Source organism: Tyto alba, unplaced genomic scaffold (assembly GCF_018691265.1).
Source record: "Tyto alba isolate M040663 unplaced genomic scaffold, T.alba_DEE_v4.0 Super-Scaffold_9, whole genome shotgun sequence".
NCBI lineage: Eukaryota > Metazoa > Chordata > Aves > Strigiformes > Tytonidae > Tyto > Tyto alba.
The window spans coordinates 31,161,028-31,179,177 of NW_024881330.1; the positions used below are offsets into that span (position 1 = coordinate 31,161,028).

Consider the following 18,150-nt stretch of genomic DNA (forward strand, 5'->3'; position numbering starts at 1 on the left):
TTAAAGTGACACTTGTCCCTGGTTACTGGTTTGGTATTATTCTTATTAGCATAAATGTCAGGAGGGGCTAGTGATGGGGCAAAGGAAGCTGTTTCACGGGTGTTAAGCTTTAGAGGAAAAAATCAGTATGTAATGGAGAACCACCACATCCGTAAGGAACTTGCTCATTTTACTGTTTTTCAGCAATGTAACCTGAACTGATAAAATGCTGTTTTACTTCGAGGGGACTGTTAACACATCCATTCACGTTCTTTTCCACGGGCTCTCATCCTTTTTCCCCACACGTTTCAATACCGCGGTCTCGTTTCCAACAGCGCCGGCCCTCAAGCAGCTAAAAGCCCAGATAAACGCCAAACGCGTGCTCCAGCAGAGAGCACTGATACTATCCTCACCTTGCCAAGTCTAATCATTAAAAAGAAGCCGACGCTAAAAGCCAATTTCAACACCTTAACTGCAATTTACACGCCGCAGCCCCTCAGGCAGCTGCCCGCGCTGACCGTTAGCCCACCGGGCGCGGCGAGCAGACACGCCCCTTCCCCTCCCCAGCGCGCAGCGCGCAGGCGCAGCGGCGGCCGCAAACCGGCGGGGGGAGGGGGCGTGGCCAAGGGCTCCTCCCCTGCCGCCAGTGCCGTGCCGCGGCTGCGCGCGCCTCAGGGGGAGCGGAGACAGCGGCGGAGGTGACAGCGGCGGAGGGCGGCGGCGGTGAGCCTCTTCATCTTTCCTCAGCCGCCATTTCGGGGTGCCGAGGGGGTTGCGTGACCCCCTGCCACGCAGGTCTGCGCCTGGCCCGAGCTGTGGCTGGGCCACGCAGCCCCTCCGGGCGGGACGGGACGGAGGGAACGGGAGGTGCTCTCGCCTCGGCCGGGCAATGCGGGCCGCCCTTCAACCCTTCCAGCCCGGGACCCAGCCCTCTCCTTCGGGATCTAACCCTTTGCTCTGAATGTGCGCCCAGCGTTAGTGGGACGAGCTCGCCACAAAACTAAGCTGGGGGAAAAAAAAAAAAAAAAAAAAAAAAAAAAAAAAAAAAAAAGGACACTTCTCCCAGTCAGCGTAGGAGCTGACATTTAACTAGAATGCGTGTTCTGGAGTTAATGTTTTGGTGAGGTTTTAAATGTAGGTGATTTTTTTTCCCTCTGCTACATAAGTGTGCCCTTGTACTGGATGTCAGTGTACTTAAGGTTCCCCTAGTACTACCAGTCTTGCATGGATAACAGAGAAGCTTTATCTAGAGCTGTTGTACTAGTTCTGTGAGCTGACAAACTATTTCTCTGTTAATATAGCAGAACCTTTACTTCCAAGGCTATGATAAGTAAAGAACATAAGGTAACTGAAGCATCATACACTTTGCATTTTACCTAGCTTTTATAGTCATCTCTACCTGTTTAGCACCAAGGCTAAAAGAGGTAAGGACCATTAGATCAGGATGATTGGACTAGGGACTCGTGTTAACTGTTCAAGGTTTTTTATACTGTTTCAGTGATGGGGGTTTTATGATTATTTATCTAATCTTTGTGAATCTGCAGGTGTTACAAAACTGTTACCCAGGTCATCACTTAAAGACTGAATCACTTAAGTAGGAAATACCCAGAAGATTTCTGAAAGGGCTAGGGCTCAAAAATTAGACAGACTTCCAAAATTCAGAACACTGATGTGTCATTGAATTAATTTGTTGTCTACTGGTGGTGTATCAGAAATAATGTATGATAGCTGATTTGTATTTCACCTTGCTTATGAAAGTAGAGATGCATAGATAATAATGTATATTCTATTGCTTCAAAATACTTAAGAATATAGAAGACACTTTTAAGACTGCGATCTATTAACTTTCTTATGCAGAATCAAAACTATTTCATATTTGTGTTTGGAGTAAACCCTTAGAACAAAGTGTGGATGACTAAAATACAGAAAGGATAGATTCTAGATTCGAGATTCTAATCTTCTAATTTAAGGTATTCAAAGTCATTTAAAACATACTTAATTATAGACTAAGCTGTATGTCAGCAGTCTTCTGCAATAAATTACAGTGAAGATTCTAGTATTTTTAAACAAAAAGTCCCTGAGCTGTACACTGTATTTGAGAGTGTGCTTGTGCATAACCACACTATTGCTTTTCCGAGCCTTTATGTACATTTTGTGGTCAGTGTCTAAATGTGGAGTCTTGTATATGCATGTATTTTTCAAGACTGAGGCTCTGCATTTGTTAATATTTTTATGTTACACCTTTCTGATAATCAATCACAAAGCATTGGGAAAAAACCTGGTAACTGAGACTAAGCTTTTAATACTTTTTAAGTTTGTTTTTTTTTTTTTTTCTGAGCAAAGGATAGGACAAACTTCCATATTGCAGCAAGGAGAAAACCATGCAGTCCAGAATAGAGTGTAGAAAGTTAGAATTTGTTAAAAAAAAAAAAAATAACCATATTCGGTTTTGTGTTAATATCTCCTTTTGGTAGGCTTTATATCTAAGAGAAGATGGCAGATCCTTGGCAAGAATGTATGGATTATGCAGTTGCTTTAGCAAGGAAAGCCGGGGAGGTAAGTGGAAACTATTTATAAATAATAACATTATCTATTGTGTCTATTATGTATATAGCTTTTGAAGGAGTTTGGTGTTAGATATTCTTCTGAGGAGTATTTTGTCAAAAACGTAAATTAGCAGAATCGTTCAGTGATGGTCAAGTTGAAGATTGGAGTGTCTTTCATGTTTACAGCTTAGTTGATTTAAGAAAACAGCTTTGCACTTTTCTTTGGACCGGAGTCCAATTAAAGACTATGAAGTATCTTTTGTTCCTTAAATTTGATTTAAAAAAAAAACAAAACAAAACAAAAAAACCCAACAAAACTCTAAATTGTGTTAAAAAAAAGACCGTGTCTGTTTTTCCCCTTAAACTGTACTTGTCTATAGTATTTTACCACCTGAAAGCTGTTGACAGTCTTTCTTGCAAATACCTCAATCAACTTTATACAGTGTCTTCTTGTTGGCACAGGATACCATATAATTTTCTCTTCATAAAGACTGCTTTACTTCTACAAGTAAGAAGCATCCCTTGCAGTGGCAGTACTTTGCCCATTTGTGATCTAAGATGGCTTAGAACAAGAAAGAGTTTGCACATCTTGGCAGAGCCTCAGCATAAGAGTGGTTACCAAATGTTCAGTTCTTGGTAGTTCTGCTTGGTACATTTGAATGCTATTGCAGCCAGACAAGATGACACGTGTACTAATTCTGTCCCCTGGAGCTGCAGAATCTGCAGAACATTCAGCGACCTCATTAAAGTCTTCCCTCAGTACAGTAGAATAATTTTGTGAGCTGTGAGGCATGGATTCTTGCTGAACGTGATTCTCACAGTTTTAAGATCATAAATGCAGGGTCTGTCTAAATAGCTGACTTAAGATCAGTCTTAAGTGTTTCATTCAACTCTAGTATTTAAAATTATAAATCTAAAACTTGTCCTAACAAAATAGAGCTCAGTTTCATGTACCAGTGGATCTTCTTGTAGTACTTAGATCTAAGGTCATGTAAGAGTTTGTGCTGAGTGGGGACTAAAGATAGATGCAAGGGTAAGCCCCAGCTCCTGCAGTTAAATTCAGGTTTTGTCACTACTTGTGTTTGTGTTTTATATGTGAAGTAAAGAAAATTACAGTAAAAATGATGCTCAGATTTTGGGGAAAACCAGTATTTTCCATACTGTTAATAGAGAAAGATTTTTTTTTTTTTTTTCCTAACAGATAATCTGTGGAGCATTCAGAGAAGAAATATCTGTTATGACTAAAAGTTCACCAGTAGATCTAGTGACAGAAACTGATCAAAAAGTAGAAAACTTCATTATTTCTTTGCTAAGAGAAAGGTATCCTTCTCACAGGTATGGCTTCTTATCAATACACTTCTGATAGAAGGGGAGAGGTGACTGGAAGAAGAAAATGGGAAGTTTTTCGTAGTAAAATTTCATTACGAGTGGTATGCTGGAAAGTTACAGAATTCTTCCTTACCTTCCATACATTAAGCATTTTGGAGTAGTAGTGGGTTGAAGTTTTGCCCAGGGCTGTAGTAACAAAACAAGGTGGCCCCAGGGTCTACTGACCTGAGTTTAGCCTTATTCAAGACTTGTGCTGAAAGTCACTTCCAGTTGAGCCAGCTGCAAATAACTTCTTGGTTATTTGTGTTGGAGAATCAAAGGTGGCCCTAAGATATTCAGAACCCAAATTTCTTGTCTGCTGTTGAAACTAGCGTTCCTTCGCTGTCTGTGCTGGATGGGCCCCGTGGTACTGAGCGTGCCTCTGGCAAATCTCATACAGGTTCAGAACATCAAGCACCCTTGAAAGAAGACAGGATTTTCTGATACTGCATAACTGAAAGTCTGTCATACCAAATATTGATGGAGTTTTTTTATTGCTCTTCCTATTTTCTTCCTCCTCCTGCCCCCAGCCCACAAAATAAATTTATTCTTGAAGGGTGAATTGTATGTATTTTACTTGCTTTTACGTTTATGGGACTTTCTTTCCCATTATGACATAAAGGCTCAAGTTTAATACAGTTTAATTCAAGTGGGTTTGCTAATTTTTATTGCTTTTTCTTGGAGATTTTCTTATTGTAGCTGTATATGTGAAATGTAATAAATATGCATAGAATTGGAACAACTGAGGTGATGCAAAATGTCAGTAACCTAACCAAATTAGCGTAAGCATAGACTCATGGAATGACTTTGAATTAACAGTTTTTGTGACACTGATAAACGTTTTAGAATATTTTGGCTTCTTTTTATATTAGATAATTGATATCCGTTAGACATACTGGTGTTGAATTTCTCTTTATGAAGAATTACTCATTCACATAAATAACTATTCAGTCTTTCTCTTTGTGAAGATCCACTGCTTTTTGGAAACATGCTGTTTCTTTCTGAGAACTAGTTGATCATAAAACTCCTAATCAATATTAAAGGGACCTTATTTGTTTACTCTGAGCGGTTCTCATTTTACATGTCTGTGGAGAAAAGCATTTATTTGTTTGCGTGCTTTTCATAGGTTGAGTAATACATGATAAATTTAACAACGTGCAAAAGACATAGGAGAGAATTCTACCTACTTAGCTTCATCCCAATAATTTTTGCAGTTCAAAACAAATACTTTCATGAGCAGCAAAAATTGTGAAATTTGGGTTCCTGTGGCACTGTGCCTTGTGTATCCTTTGGGTTTAGTATTATGGTTGAGCATGCAGTCTGCTGTCTTCAGGAGAAGCTCTGGTTTGGATTCCATCCCTTGAACATGTTGCCATTTTGTAATGCTTGTAAAACTAAACAGTTTTGAGACTACCAACTTTCTGTCGTATTTGGGTTGAAATTGGACTACAAATTTAACAGTTACTGCAGTGGTCTGCTCAGATGCATATGACCACAAAGGCTTTCTTCAGTTAAAACACAAGCTAAAAAGTAGTGTTTTGTAGCACAAATATTCTGAAAGGTGTGAATAGCTATAAGTATTCTGACCAAAATTTGATGACGCTGTCACTGGAAAAAATGATGAAAACTGCAGTGTTCCGAGTGCTAAATTTCAGTAATGGATATTAAAATGTAAAGTTCTTTTCTCTACATATTGTGCTTATCTCTGATATCATAAATATTGATGCAAGCTTGGTCAGATCTGGTTGGTGCTTTCCACATAAATTGTGTATTGTTTAGCTTTTTACATATGATCACTGGGGGTGTAAAAACCTGCACCTCACTTTAAGAAATTTCACTTCAAGGAGCATGTTGTAATTTAGATATTTAAAACTCTTTCTTTCTTTTAATTGTGTTTGCTACTCTAGCTTCATCGGAGAAGAATCTGTTGCAGCTGGAGAGGGCAGTATTTTGACGGATAACCCCACATGGATTATAGACCCTATTGATGGAACTACCAACTTTGTACACAGGTCCACTTTTCATTTTTTTTATGTTAGCAACTTCGACTGATTACTTTTTTCTTTCTTCGGTTCCGTGAAAGTCGTGTTTTTTTCACTTTTAAATTGCCTTAAAAGAGATACTATGAACTTGTTAACAGTTACAAATTACTATTTGCATTTATGGAGAGTCATTGGGCAGTTTTTGTAATGATTTTAATATTTCTGTAAGTATTATAATAGTCTCACTCTGTAACCAACAGCAGGTGTTCCATGAGAGTCCCATACTGTGTAGCAGGGGTCAGCAGCCTTTGCCACGAGTGCCAAAGATAGGTAGGAAGATTTTAACAGTAAAGTAACAGGACTCAGAATTAGGAGTTGCAGCATCTTCAGGGAGGTGATAACAGCTCCAAGTGCCAATTTCTAAGAAATTTCGAAGTTACTGAGATCTAGGAGCTGCTACCATGAAAGAAAGCAGAATATCACGGGTAATTAGTGGTATTTTGCACCACCATGAGGAGCTGGCTTTCAGTGTAATGCTCACTGCCTATTCCCTCTGTCTTTGAAACATGGTGGATTTTGGTCCTCATGAGCTTTTCTGAGCGTACTTGATTCCAGTTTTGAAATGACTGCCACTGTGTGCACCACAGCTTTAAACAGCTGTTGAATCCTGATAAATAGCATATTCAAAAAGCCATTAAGAACCCCTTCTGCTGGATTTACGGACTTAAAAGTCTGTATTTTTTGCAGGTAGTAATTAAAGCAAATGTTTTGGGACTGCAAATTTTAAAGAGTAAAATATAATAATAAAAAAAAATAATTGGTTGATTGTTAAAAACTTGGCCTGAGATGCAGCCCACCATGTCCTATATTTTCACACTGCATTTTTCCCCTCATTTTAATATCTGTCCTCCTCGTTTCTTTGGTGGAGAAAGTGGAGGTGGGGGGGAGGTGACTTGCTTCTTTTGATGAGACCATTTTGGCCAGCTTGTTCCTTCTGAGAAAGGTTAGTAGCACAGGGGCTTGCTTGTATTCTTTGGCTATAAAATGAGAATCCCTAAGGTAGTAACAGCTGTAACAGGGATGGCAGTCCCTAAACTGTAACAGACTTCGTTTCAGTGGGTGGAAAAGCTTGTATTTTAAATGGTGATCAGTGTTGTGAAGTCCATTTTCATAGTAAATTGTGCAAGTTCCAGAAAACTAATATTTCCTATATAGTCCAAGTTTCTTTTTGAAATATACATTACATTTAACTGAACATTGTTTTTATTAACAGTAAGCGTGGTAATAAAGAAGCATAGTATCTCACTATAAATTAGTGAAATGTTTTGTTTTGTAGGTTTCCATTTGTGGCAGTTTCAATTGGCTTTGTTGTAAACAAAAAGGTATACTTTTTATTACTTAATATCTAATCAATCAAAACCAAATTAATTCCTTGTTTCTAGTTATAACTAAGATCTATATTTTCACAGTAAATAGGAGGAAAGGGGAAAAAAAAAACCCTCAAGGTGTTTTTACTTTTTCTTGCAGATAGAGTTTGGAATTGTGTACAGTTGTAAAGAAGACAAAATGTACACTGCCAGGAAAGGAAAAGGTGCATTTTGCAATGGTCAAAAACTTAAAGTATCAGGCCAAGAAGGTAAGCTGAACTGAGCAGCTTATTTCTAGGAAGTACATTTATTTTGCAAATGAGGCATCAACAGTTCTAGACCTGGATATGTTCCTGTTTCTTAGTGCATAGTTTTGTTTTGCAAAGACAGGCTTTTTTTGGATGTGGGTTTTTCAGTTTTGAGAAACAACTTTTACGTTCTCTTTCATGCATATAGCATGCTTGTGATCTTTGCAAAATCAGGACTCAACGACTGAAGATTTTTTTCCCTGGGTGTCTGTGTGTTATGGGGTTTTGTTTGTTTGTTTTTAATTCCCTGTATGTCTGTAATCCATCTGTGGTTGTTCTTTAGAGTCTGTAACAAATCTACCAAACATTTCAGCTTCTTCCAGGTGTGAACTAGTGGTTTAAATAGGTATCAATGAAATAAACTCTGCTAATTACTGTTGGGAAAGTGAGCTTTTGTTTCTTTTCCAGACATTACAAAATCCCTTTTAATAACAGAGTTGGGATCAAATCGTGATCCAGAGACTATAAAAATAATTCTTTCTAACATGGAAAGACTTCTCAGTATTCCTATTCATGGGTAAGATAATTCATATTTTTCATATTTACTGGTAGTGTTAATAAGATAAATCTGATCATTTTTAGGAAGGATTGCTTGCATTACATTTGACACCTTAAATGTGAACTATGATTTAAATGTTTTTGTCTAGTAGCTTCTGTAGAGAAGAGCTTAAGTGTGTTTAACTTTTTCAAGCTACAGCATATATGCGAGAACCCTAACAATCAGTGTTAAGTGAAGCATGTTTGGTTTAGTAGGAATAAAAAGTATTGTATTTTCTAGTTTGAAAAATGAGATACAGTTTTGGGTCTTCCCTCTCCATCCCACTCCCCCACCATGCCCCCCCGAAACACACAAGGAGTCAAACTGGGTAAACAGACGCTCTATTACATTCCTTAGTTTCCCTTCCTACAGTAGTGAAAATCATTTGTTTTTTTATATATATATCAGAAGACAAAATTAGATCTTCCTTTCCTCTTTCAACACTGCACAATTTTTTAAAACTTGTCCAAGTAGTTGAAATTGTCCACAATCTGCTCTTATTTTGGTTACGTTCCCTGCTTCCTGTCCTCCAGATAAGCCAGAGCCTACATTTCCACAGACCATTTTACATCTAAAAGTGGTTTCAGTAGGCAGTTTTTTTCTACTCAAACCTATTGATGTTTCTGATCTAAAAAAGGTTGTAGTTTTATGCTGAGATTCTCAGGATTTTTGTTTTGACTCTTAACATAACTTTGTTTTGTGCTTTCAAAAAGTTTTCTGGTGTCATTAAAGAATATATGCTAAATTGTAAGTAAGGAATACATTTTAGGTATGCTGTCAGTTCAATTTTGGTATTTTATTTGTAAATAATATATAAGATTGGAGTTGATTTATGTTTCTTCTTGCACTAACTTAGCTGCTATCAGTTACATTTTAACAAACATTTTATTAATAGTTGAGATAACTGCAATTATTTGTACAAGTCACACTTACTAAGTGCATCAATATTTCCAAAATAAACTGGAATTTGTAACACAAGGCTTTGATGAAGTTATCCAGACCAAATTTATTCTGTGTAGTTTATTTTTTTGTGATTACTGCCGTTAGGGTTTTTTGCAAGTCAGATGCTTACTGAGCATCACCAGAGAAACTGAAGTAACTGTTTTTTCAACACTGACCACCTGGATTCTTGTATTCAAAAAGCCAAGTAGAATGTCTGTTATTGTTTAAGGTATGTTTTATGGTAGACATTTTCCATAATATATTTAAGGTTAAGAAGTTGTTTAAGATGTTTGCACTCTAAACCAAAATTGTATAACAATTCATAAATGTAATTTCTGGAAATTTGCTATATTTGGAGAGCTCTTCAAGCTACTTAAGCAAAACTTAATTCCCAATTTTTTATTTTTTTCACTGCAGCATTCCATCACATTTTGTCTCTCTCAGTTCACTTAGCGTGTGATGCTTCTGTGTTCTCTGTGCAGTGTACGCAGACATTGTGACTTTCTTACAAACTGTTCTCAATGGAAAAAACAACTATGTCTCCTTTAGGATTAGAGCCATTGGTACAGCAGCTGTGAACATGTGCCTTGTGGCAGCGGGTGGAGCTGATGCTTATTATGAAATGGGGATTCACTGCTGGGATATGGCAGGGGCTGGAATCATTATTACTGAAGCAGGTGGAGTACTGCTAGATGTATCAGGTAAATACATGGGCATGCATGATGCTTTCTTGTCCTTTTAAATAGCTAATTGGGAATAAAACGTGGCTGAAATTAGAAGGCAAAGAGGTTTTTCAATCCTTTTTCTGAGCTACTGCTACTGAACAGAGTTCCAATCCAGTTAATAGACAGAGAGAGTCAATTGTATGGTCAGCTACAAGATAACCTTTACTCCCTGGGCTGAACACCTGGAAAAGTGGAAGAAGACAGTAAATATACACTGAAGAGAATTTCAGTGTAGCTCACATGAGATCTGTTGTGTTAAATGCATGTTTATGCAGGGGCAAATCTTGGTCCTAAATGGTAACGTATCATTTACGCTTGATTTTTTTCAATGCTCGTTTTCTTACCAACTTTTAATTTTCTTCAGCTATAAGCTAGTGACTTTGCTTGCTTTGATTTCTAGGTGGACCGTTTGATTTGATGTCTCGAAGAATAATTGCAGCAAGTAGTCGAGCTATAGGAGAGAGAATAGCTAAAGCGCTTCAAATAATTCCTCTGAAAAGGGATGATGCAGCTAACTGAATACCAAAACTACACCTTAAATGTAATGATATAATGTCTCCTACTCCCATGTGGTGCTTGTTCTACACCTTAAACCTGATAAAAAGATAGATAAGTAGATGGTAGTCTTTCAGTACTGGTGTGACTAAGTAGAGTTTTGAGATTGGACCAACATTCTAAGTAAGCTTTTACTGTTAAGTATTTTATTTAACATCGTGATTAATATAAAGATTTCTAAAAAGAACCAAATATAACAACTGATATTATAAAGTTTTGTACTACACTGGAAGGCATAGCAAAGACTTTTTGATGTGTAGATAAATAAAAATCTCTAGTTCCATAAGTGACTTACCAAAATTCCCTATCTGAGCACCACATCATCACATCTGATACTGACCCCAAAAAGATGAAGGCATTAATGTTTTCCAGTCTATCTCATCCGTTGTTTTCTTCAGTGTCATCAGTGCATACATTTCCTTACCTTGTTCCAGTTTTCTAGAAGTAGTTCACACATTTCCAAATTTTTTTTTTTAGTCGCTCGTAGTTTTGGCTCTAAAGTCTTTATTACTTAGCTGTCACTGTTTTTGTAGTCATCGTTGTACCTTATTTATGGTAGATAAACACAATCTCTTCTTTAGCCTCCTATGTGGCCAGTACACTTGCAGATTCATTACAGTTGCAGAAATAATACTTACTGTGCCAGAAAATATGTGCATCTCCCAGAAATAAGTTCTGAGCACACCTTCTATCACCAAATGGAATTAATCTAAGTTAAGATGAAGTAGAATTTGCATCTGACCATTCAAATCAGCTGATGCCAGGTCCTCTATCTTATTCTTGGCAGTTACAAGTCCTGTTAATTTTGTTTGGGCTTCTCTGTGGATGAGTGTGTTTCAAAGTCTGAGGAATCATTAAAATCCAAGAGAGTTTTCAGTAACTCAGCAGGTGAAAAAATAAGCCCATAGTCCAGACTTCTTACATCATTTTCTGTAAGTTACAAAAGCGTTGGCCAACCAGGATTGGGTTTCCATTGTGTTATAGAGTGTACAGGCACAAAAGAAGATATCTAAACCTGAAGGGTTTATGAATCTAAGAAATATTAATTTAATTCATGGTGTCAGTTTGTTCTAAACTTTGAACATTGTACTGATTCTTTGAAGTTTTGTATTTAAGATTGTTAGAAATACCTCTGTACTGTTCAAATAATTAATGCACTTTAAAAAAAAAAGATTTAACTTAGAAAAATCAGTCTAAACAGTAATCTGTGTCTAAAGTTTCCTAGAGAAAGTTGTCTCATTGGTGGACTAGTCAAGACACAGCAATGCTTTGGAAATCCTGACTTTTTGTACTGTTGTCCCATTATTTTTATTTTGGAAAATAGTGTTCTCTGTCTTGAGGTTTCAACAGAACTCTTACCATAAATTTCAGTCTTTTATATCAGCTGATTTTTGCAGAAATATTTAATTTGAAGGTTTGTCTAGTGCCAGATGATTAACAGTAATGAGATCAGCCTGATAATTAAAGGTCTTGTAAAAAAGCCTGACTTAGATTAATTTTACTTTTAAAATTCCCATTGACAAGAACAGAATTTGAGCATTTCACTGTAACTTTATTGTTGTAAATTATGTGGGATCATCATTATTTCTTGAGCAGAATGTCTACTGTACCATTTCTGTGACTTTTGTATAACAAATTCTGCATGACTTTTTTTTAAACAGATTTATTTGTGAGAGAGACGTGTCTAAAAAATACCTGTGATGGGAGAACACATTTGAAATAAATACCCTTTACCAGTAGCAGCTTCACATGTGCTTCTTTTCTTAACATTCATCAGAGTACAATGCTGAGTCTCAACAAGCTGGATTTGTGGGCTTCAAACTTTCTCCGAGTTGAACACTTTCTCTTCTCGGCCTGTGATGTACACAGATCGTAAACTGTTGTGCCTTTAGATAAATGGGGTTATATATACAACTGCAGTAGGTTTTTAGAGTGAATATTCTAACACCTTCCAATAAGATCATGGTGCATTAATCATCTCCAACCTCACAGCTCAAACTTCACGGTTTACCTTGCCTATTATTTGTTTGGGAGGCCCATGAGCTGCCTGAAGCATGTGCCTTTCTCGCTGTTAGCTTTCCTAATAGTGTTCTTCAAGGAAAAAAATTATGAATTTCCCATCTTGGCACTGGAGGCCAGCCTGATTATTTTTTTGACTCTATAAATGGCAGCTTTTAGCAACTGTCTTCTTTCTCTTCAATCTCAGTCTCCCTTTCCAGGTGCTCAGAAATTGCTGTTGTTTGCTGCTTTGCCTAAGCATTATCTTCTCAGACAGCTCTTCATCTACTATGTGGCCACTTCTTTCATCATATGAAAGGACACTGAAATGTAATTATTAAATTTAAAGGCATTTTCTTACTAGTTCTGTGCTAGCTTGCAATTTTGGCAAATTTTTATGGAAAACCAGAGAAGTCATGATTGCTGTGTAATCAAAATGCTTTTGAGGGATTCTATATGAGGTAGTCCCAGAGTGTTAAAAACAATAAGATACCCATTTTTATTGCTTTGAAAGATGGAATGACAGAGATAAACATCTTAGATTTTTTTTTTTTTTTAATTAAGTTCTATATGTACAAGGTAGCTTTTGCTGGGCAATGAGACAATCAGAAAACCAGTTACCACGGATTGAACAGATGGACTGTCCAATTAAGATCATGAGGAATATTCATAAAGACATCAAAAGTCCAGTATACAGGAAGCTTTCTTAAAAGCTTTTCAGTGAACAATTCCTGACTTCAGCTGGCAAATTCTATTGTGGTTTGAATGTCAACTCTGAATGAAGAACACTCAGAAGTGCAATACGTAGAAGATCAGGTGGACAGATAAAGCAACTGGAGCAAGTGAAAAATTCCAATAAATACTACTGGAAATTTAAGGACCATAGGAGCAAATCTAACCAGTCCTTTTACCTTTACTTTGAGAATTTGATGGAATGGTCAATAACATCACTAGCCCTAGTGAACTAACATGTTCACTAGCCCTCTCCATTTATTGATTTGCTGATAGTTTGTGATTGTTTTCTATGACAACCTGCTTTGAAGAAGGAGGAAAATTTTGCAGGGCCTTCCAGTAGATTCAAGATTACCCAGCATGATATATGGCCAAAGACAAAGTCATAAAAGGCTTCAAGCACTTTTCCAGCCCTGTTAAGCAGTCCTGTGGAAAATCCCTCCCTTGCCCCTCTCCCTTCCCCTCAGTGAAATATGGACTATTCCTCATAGTATCTATGACCCAAAGCTATGGCTTTAATTCTGCATAAACTAATGCCTAGGTGTGAACTAGACATTCTGCCTAGATCTAAACCATCAACCTGTAACCTCATTATGAAGCAATTTAAATAAGGGAGATCTCTCTTCCTGAGCTTCCTGCTGTCCTCTCAAAGCCAGATGCTAATTCAGCTCTTTTCATTACCTGTGAGTGGAGTAATCGCTTCACAAGTCTGATCCTGCTCCTAAAGTGCTGACAGGCAACTTTCCAACAGCACACTGGTTTTGGATCTACAGCAGTTGGCATGGCTTCCTTGTTTGCACAAACTCCAGGCATCAGAAGGATATTGTCAGTGATGTGGCACCTCAGGAGTCTCTGCCAGAGCCAGTCAGCCAGATGTCCCAGACAACATAATCCATTTGATCTCCGGATTACTGCTTGTCCTGCACCAAAAGTGACAGTGGATGTAGTCTGTCAGATCATTCTTCGGTTTGTAAAAGCTTCACACAAAGATCTGCAGCTTCTCAAAGATCAGCAGGAGCTTTTGAAATGTCCTCGGTGCCCACTATCCACTGTCTGCCTGCTACAACAACAGGGCAAACAAAATCTGACACACTTCAAAGCTGTGTGCGACATCCGGAACAAACAAACTCGAGGACTGTGCTCAGCTGAGGGCACGTTATGCCACTGTGTTCAAGAGCTACAATCTCTTGCCTGTTTGAGGAGGATGGATTAGGTCTCCCACTGTAGAGCAGAAACAATTTCCTAGCACAATTCAAGCAAGTAAGATGCTAAAAATAACAGTGCATATACATCCTGTTCCAGAAGCTTATAGCCTGTGTTGATGCCTGCTACGTGAGCTTGAGCTTATACGTTGTGTGTCGTACTTACTCTTGGTTTGCACAGTTGCACTGATGATTTTTACACTGAGGTGATTCTCCCTACACCAGTGTTGCTTTAGTTAGGAATCAGGCCTTCTGTGCACTCTTTTAAGTGAAAGGAAAAGAAGCCTGAAATACAACAACTACTGTTCCACAGCAGAAGGGAAGAACAGAAGCCTGCTGCCTTTTTACACACTGGAAGATCAAGGTGTATGTTTTGTTATGTCTGTGCTTAGCTCAGTAGAGACCATCCTTACAACCGTGTAAAGCAGCTAATTCAGAGGAAGTGATGCTACCTCAAGTACTTGAGAATTAATTTCATAGGAGCCCTTCCTCAATTTGCTGTGTTAAATCTTCCTCTTCTGCTTTCCCTTGGAGAGCTGGTTCTGTAGGATTTCTCCTGCCTGTGTATGCAGCCCGAGTTCAGTCTCGGAGGCTGAGGCAGCCTCCAAGGAAGCCATGCTCCTCACTGCCTGACAAGACACTAGATGGCAGCCGGAGCCAGGAAAACACCAGAAGGCGCAGGGTTCCTTTTTTTATAGATCAGATTCCCTTTTCTGCTCCTCCATCTCATCCTCATCTTGCTCTTTGTAATTGTTGCTGGATACAACTCGGAGCATATCTGAGAATTATTCAAAAGACTTATACCACAGATTTTTGAGGATACCAAGCTCTGTGTTTCTGTGACTTGACAAGAAATTTGAAACAGGACTTGTGTCAGCAGCAGCATTAACTTTCCCTCCCTTTCAATGTAAGTATATTGAAGATTGTGGTATCTATCACAAGAAGATGAATCTGAATTCTAAAATAAGATAAAAGACATACACATGATCAGAATATACTGCATTCAAGGCTGTAGTCATCTCCCCTAGATTTTTGCTGTCTTAAATTGGAACATGGCTCTCAGAAGCCTTTTTTTAAACATATCAGATAATCTTCTGGGCAAGCATGCATCAATCTGTGTGCAGAGCCAACAGCCCTGGGACCACAAACCTAGCCTCGAATGAGCAGCTCTTTATGATCTTTGAGATAGAACTGTTTTATTTTCCAAAGTGAACACAAGCCCAGTATTTTACCTCCAAATGTGTAGTGATGATGTAAAGGAACTTCACCAGCTGTGTCTGCATTGTCCCTATAGTGTATTGAGACTATATTGTTCAGAACCTGTTCAAGCACGGATACGTAACTCATCCACTTATTTCATTATTTCACAGGTCTATGTGCTGCATCCTGTGAAAAGTTTCTCTGTATTTGTGACCTTGCCCAGGAAGGTAGTGGCCTAGAGATTAAGTGGCAATGCATTACGGACTAGATGTTCGCTATTTACGTCACAGTGGCTGGTTAAGAATTGCCTCAACAGTGTTCTCAGGAAAAGACTTTCCTGCCCTCCCTGTAATGCATCTGGAGATGCCCTGCTAGAGCACGCCATCCCGAACATGCCCAGCATTAGCATGCTGCCAAGCATAATCTGCACAGGCTATTGAGCAGGCCTGGAGGTACTCTGCCTCCTAATAGCGAGTAGCAGAAGAAGGGATATGTTCTGGAGTGTCTGCAATGCACTTTCAGTACAGGTTGGGGTGACTTAGGACGAACAAGTTTCTCTAGTGTGGAACAGCATGCTATAACTCTCTTCTAGTATGACTTCTCTACAGTGTTGCAAGACAACTACACGCTCCTTCCTCCAGCTATCTTCAGTTGCAAATTTTCCTTTAGACAAGAAAAAAGCTCCAAATGCTGTTTCTGGCAGTGAGGATCTTGGCTGAGGACAAATATCTGCAGAAAGAGAGTCTCAGCTGAGGAGATGTGCTAACTGGGGAATGCATGGGCTGGGTGATCTTGGGGAAGGTAGGTAGAGGGGCTGGCCAAAAAAGGCCAACAGCAGCAGGTAGCTGCAAAAGGGACAAGGAGTCCTAGTTTGGGACCAGCTTATATTAGTACCTACAGCGAATTTTTCTAATTTTAGAAAGGTCATTCTTTTCCAGCTCTCATACTAAACAGTCAGGGTGACTTTTATATAGCCATATAGAAAGCTTCTGTAGCGATTTTCAATTTTGTATAGATTTTCCAGAATAAAAAAAGTTAAGTCAGGCCTAGGAGTTCATCAGGATGGCTTTATCTATTATTAATAGCAGAAACCTCCATGTTACTGGATGTTTGCACTGGCCTCTTCTAGGCAAACAGCTAAAAAATACTTATTGTTTTCACCTCACTACTGAAAGCTAAAAATAATAAAAACTCCCTTTATTTCTGCTTCATTATACTTGAAATTGTGGTTACAGTTCTGAACAGTCTTCCAGCAAAACACATTTAAAAGAGAGTAATGGTTAATGTTATTAGAAATTCTTGTTTCAATATTTATTCAGGTGTAATTAGCAATGTATTAGCTGTGTAAAAGTAAATTGTATCCCACTTCATCTGTGCACCTTGTTTGGTTCACCATGTTGAAATGGAATTCATAATAATAAACTGTCATAGCAGGGGGAGGCTAAAAGCTTTACTTCTATAGGCACTTAGATCTTAATGGCAGTTTCCACTGAAAGGAAGTGCAAACCCACACATAATGATTCCCATCAGCACTCAGCTGTTCTGACGCTGCAAAACACTGATATTCAGTCAACTGAATCAATTAAGAGAGAAAATATGTTTTCCAGTAGTGCACACTCCTGTTCAGTTAATTTCTCCTATCTTTTATTTAAATATCATGGAAAGTTAATAACTAGTACACCCTATGAGAAGTATTTCTTTCCGCCCCTTGTGTACCTGCCAACTACTAAGCCCAATACTTGACATTTTAGGAAATGCCAGCCCAAATCCATGCTCAAGTTAGCTCCTCCAGTTCAGCAGGCTCTATTACTAGTATTTATTTCTTCTTCTTCCTGAAGTTTTCACTGCAATCTTCAATGCACCTCAACTGAAGTCAGGTTGATTATATCTCCTTGGGAATCCAGAATAGAGAGCTGATCACCTAGTTTTCCCATAAGATAAACATGGAAAACTAGGGACTCCTCAAAACAGAGAAGTCTTCAGCTGGAAGTTCTTAACCAGTAGGCAAAGCTGAAGAATGGCAACATGTCTTGAATCCTATTCCTAGCAGAAATTTAAAACCAGACCTCAAAAAAAATATGTGATGGAGACTGAAGTTGCCACTGAAATGAAATTCACTGAGATGTTAAATATAAATCACATCTGTCTCAGGAAAGTCTTCAGCTGAAAGAGGCTGATAGGTAGGAGTGTACAGGGTGGGAGGGTTTTTTGTGGTTCTCCTATTCTTATTGTGGTACTGGAGCAGCAACTGTTTTTTCTCATGGCTAGAGACAAAGGCACCTACCTTGTGCAGGAGGCCAAGCACGCTCACAGGAGTCCACATTTAGTTCCTTCTCTGCTTGAGGAGACTCAGACTTCTATTCTTGGAGATTCTTCTAACTACCAAAGAAGAATTTGAAGTTCACTGGACTAGAGAGCAAGCAAGAAAAACTTTAGGGGTATAGTTTTCTGGGTAGGCTGCACATCTGGACATGAAATGGAGAGTCTTTGGTTCCAGTTCCTGGTCCGGGAACTGCTATGCATTTTAAATGAGAGAATTACAGAAAAAATGTTCAAACAATGGGAAGCAGAGAGAAAAATCACAGCCTTCTTACCTCTCTCAGGTAAGTGTATTCTTCACTGGAGTGCTGATTTCTTTAGGCTAGGATACCCTCCTCTTTTCCCTTCTTCAGTGACACAACTTCAAGAATTGCAAAAAAAAAAAAAAA

General features: G+C 38.4%; 1 protein-coding gene across 2 annotated transcripts; it reads left to right on the forward strand.

Moving 5' to 3' along the window:
• The first annotated feature begins 601 nt into the window (after positions 1-601).
• On the forward strand, positions 602-12,049 carry IMPA1 (inositol monophosphatase 1). 2 transcript variants are annotated; one of them, XM_042786180.1, is made up of 9 exons: positions 602-702; positions 2,454-2,535; positions 3,727-3,860; positions 5,801-5,905; positions 7,212-7,257; positions 7,403-7,511; positions 7,959-8,067; positions 9,580-9,731; positions 10,156-12,049. In XM_042786180.1, exons 2-9 carry the CDS (start codon positions 2,473-2,475, stop codon positions 10,272-10,274), a joined length of 837 nt encoding a protein of 278 aa, XP_042642114.1. In that variant the 5' UTR covers positions 602-702; positions 2,454-2,472; the 3' UTR covers positions 10,275-12,049. The 2 variants fall into 2 exon arrangements, with proteins under 2 accessions (XP_042642114.1, XP_042642115.1); XM_042786181.1 differs by having other exon boundaries at positions 614-677.
• Positions 12,050-18,150: the final 6,101 nt, after the last annotated feature.

Bases quoted from the DNA above. Each gene is read 5' to 3' on its own strand.
- IMPA1 (XM_042786180.1), top strand. From the start codon at position 2,473: ATGGCAGATCCTTGGCAAGAATGTATGGATTATGCAGTTGCTTTAGCA. The intron at 3,861-5,800 runs GTATGGCTTCTT...TTGCTACTCTAG, and splicing joins GAAAGGTATCCTTCTCACAG to CTTCATCGGAGAAGAATCTG. The intron at 7,258-7,402 runs GTATACTTTTTA...TTTTTCTTGCAG, and splicing joins GCTTTGTTGTAAACAAAAAG to ATAGAGTTTGGAATTGTGTA.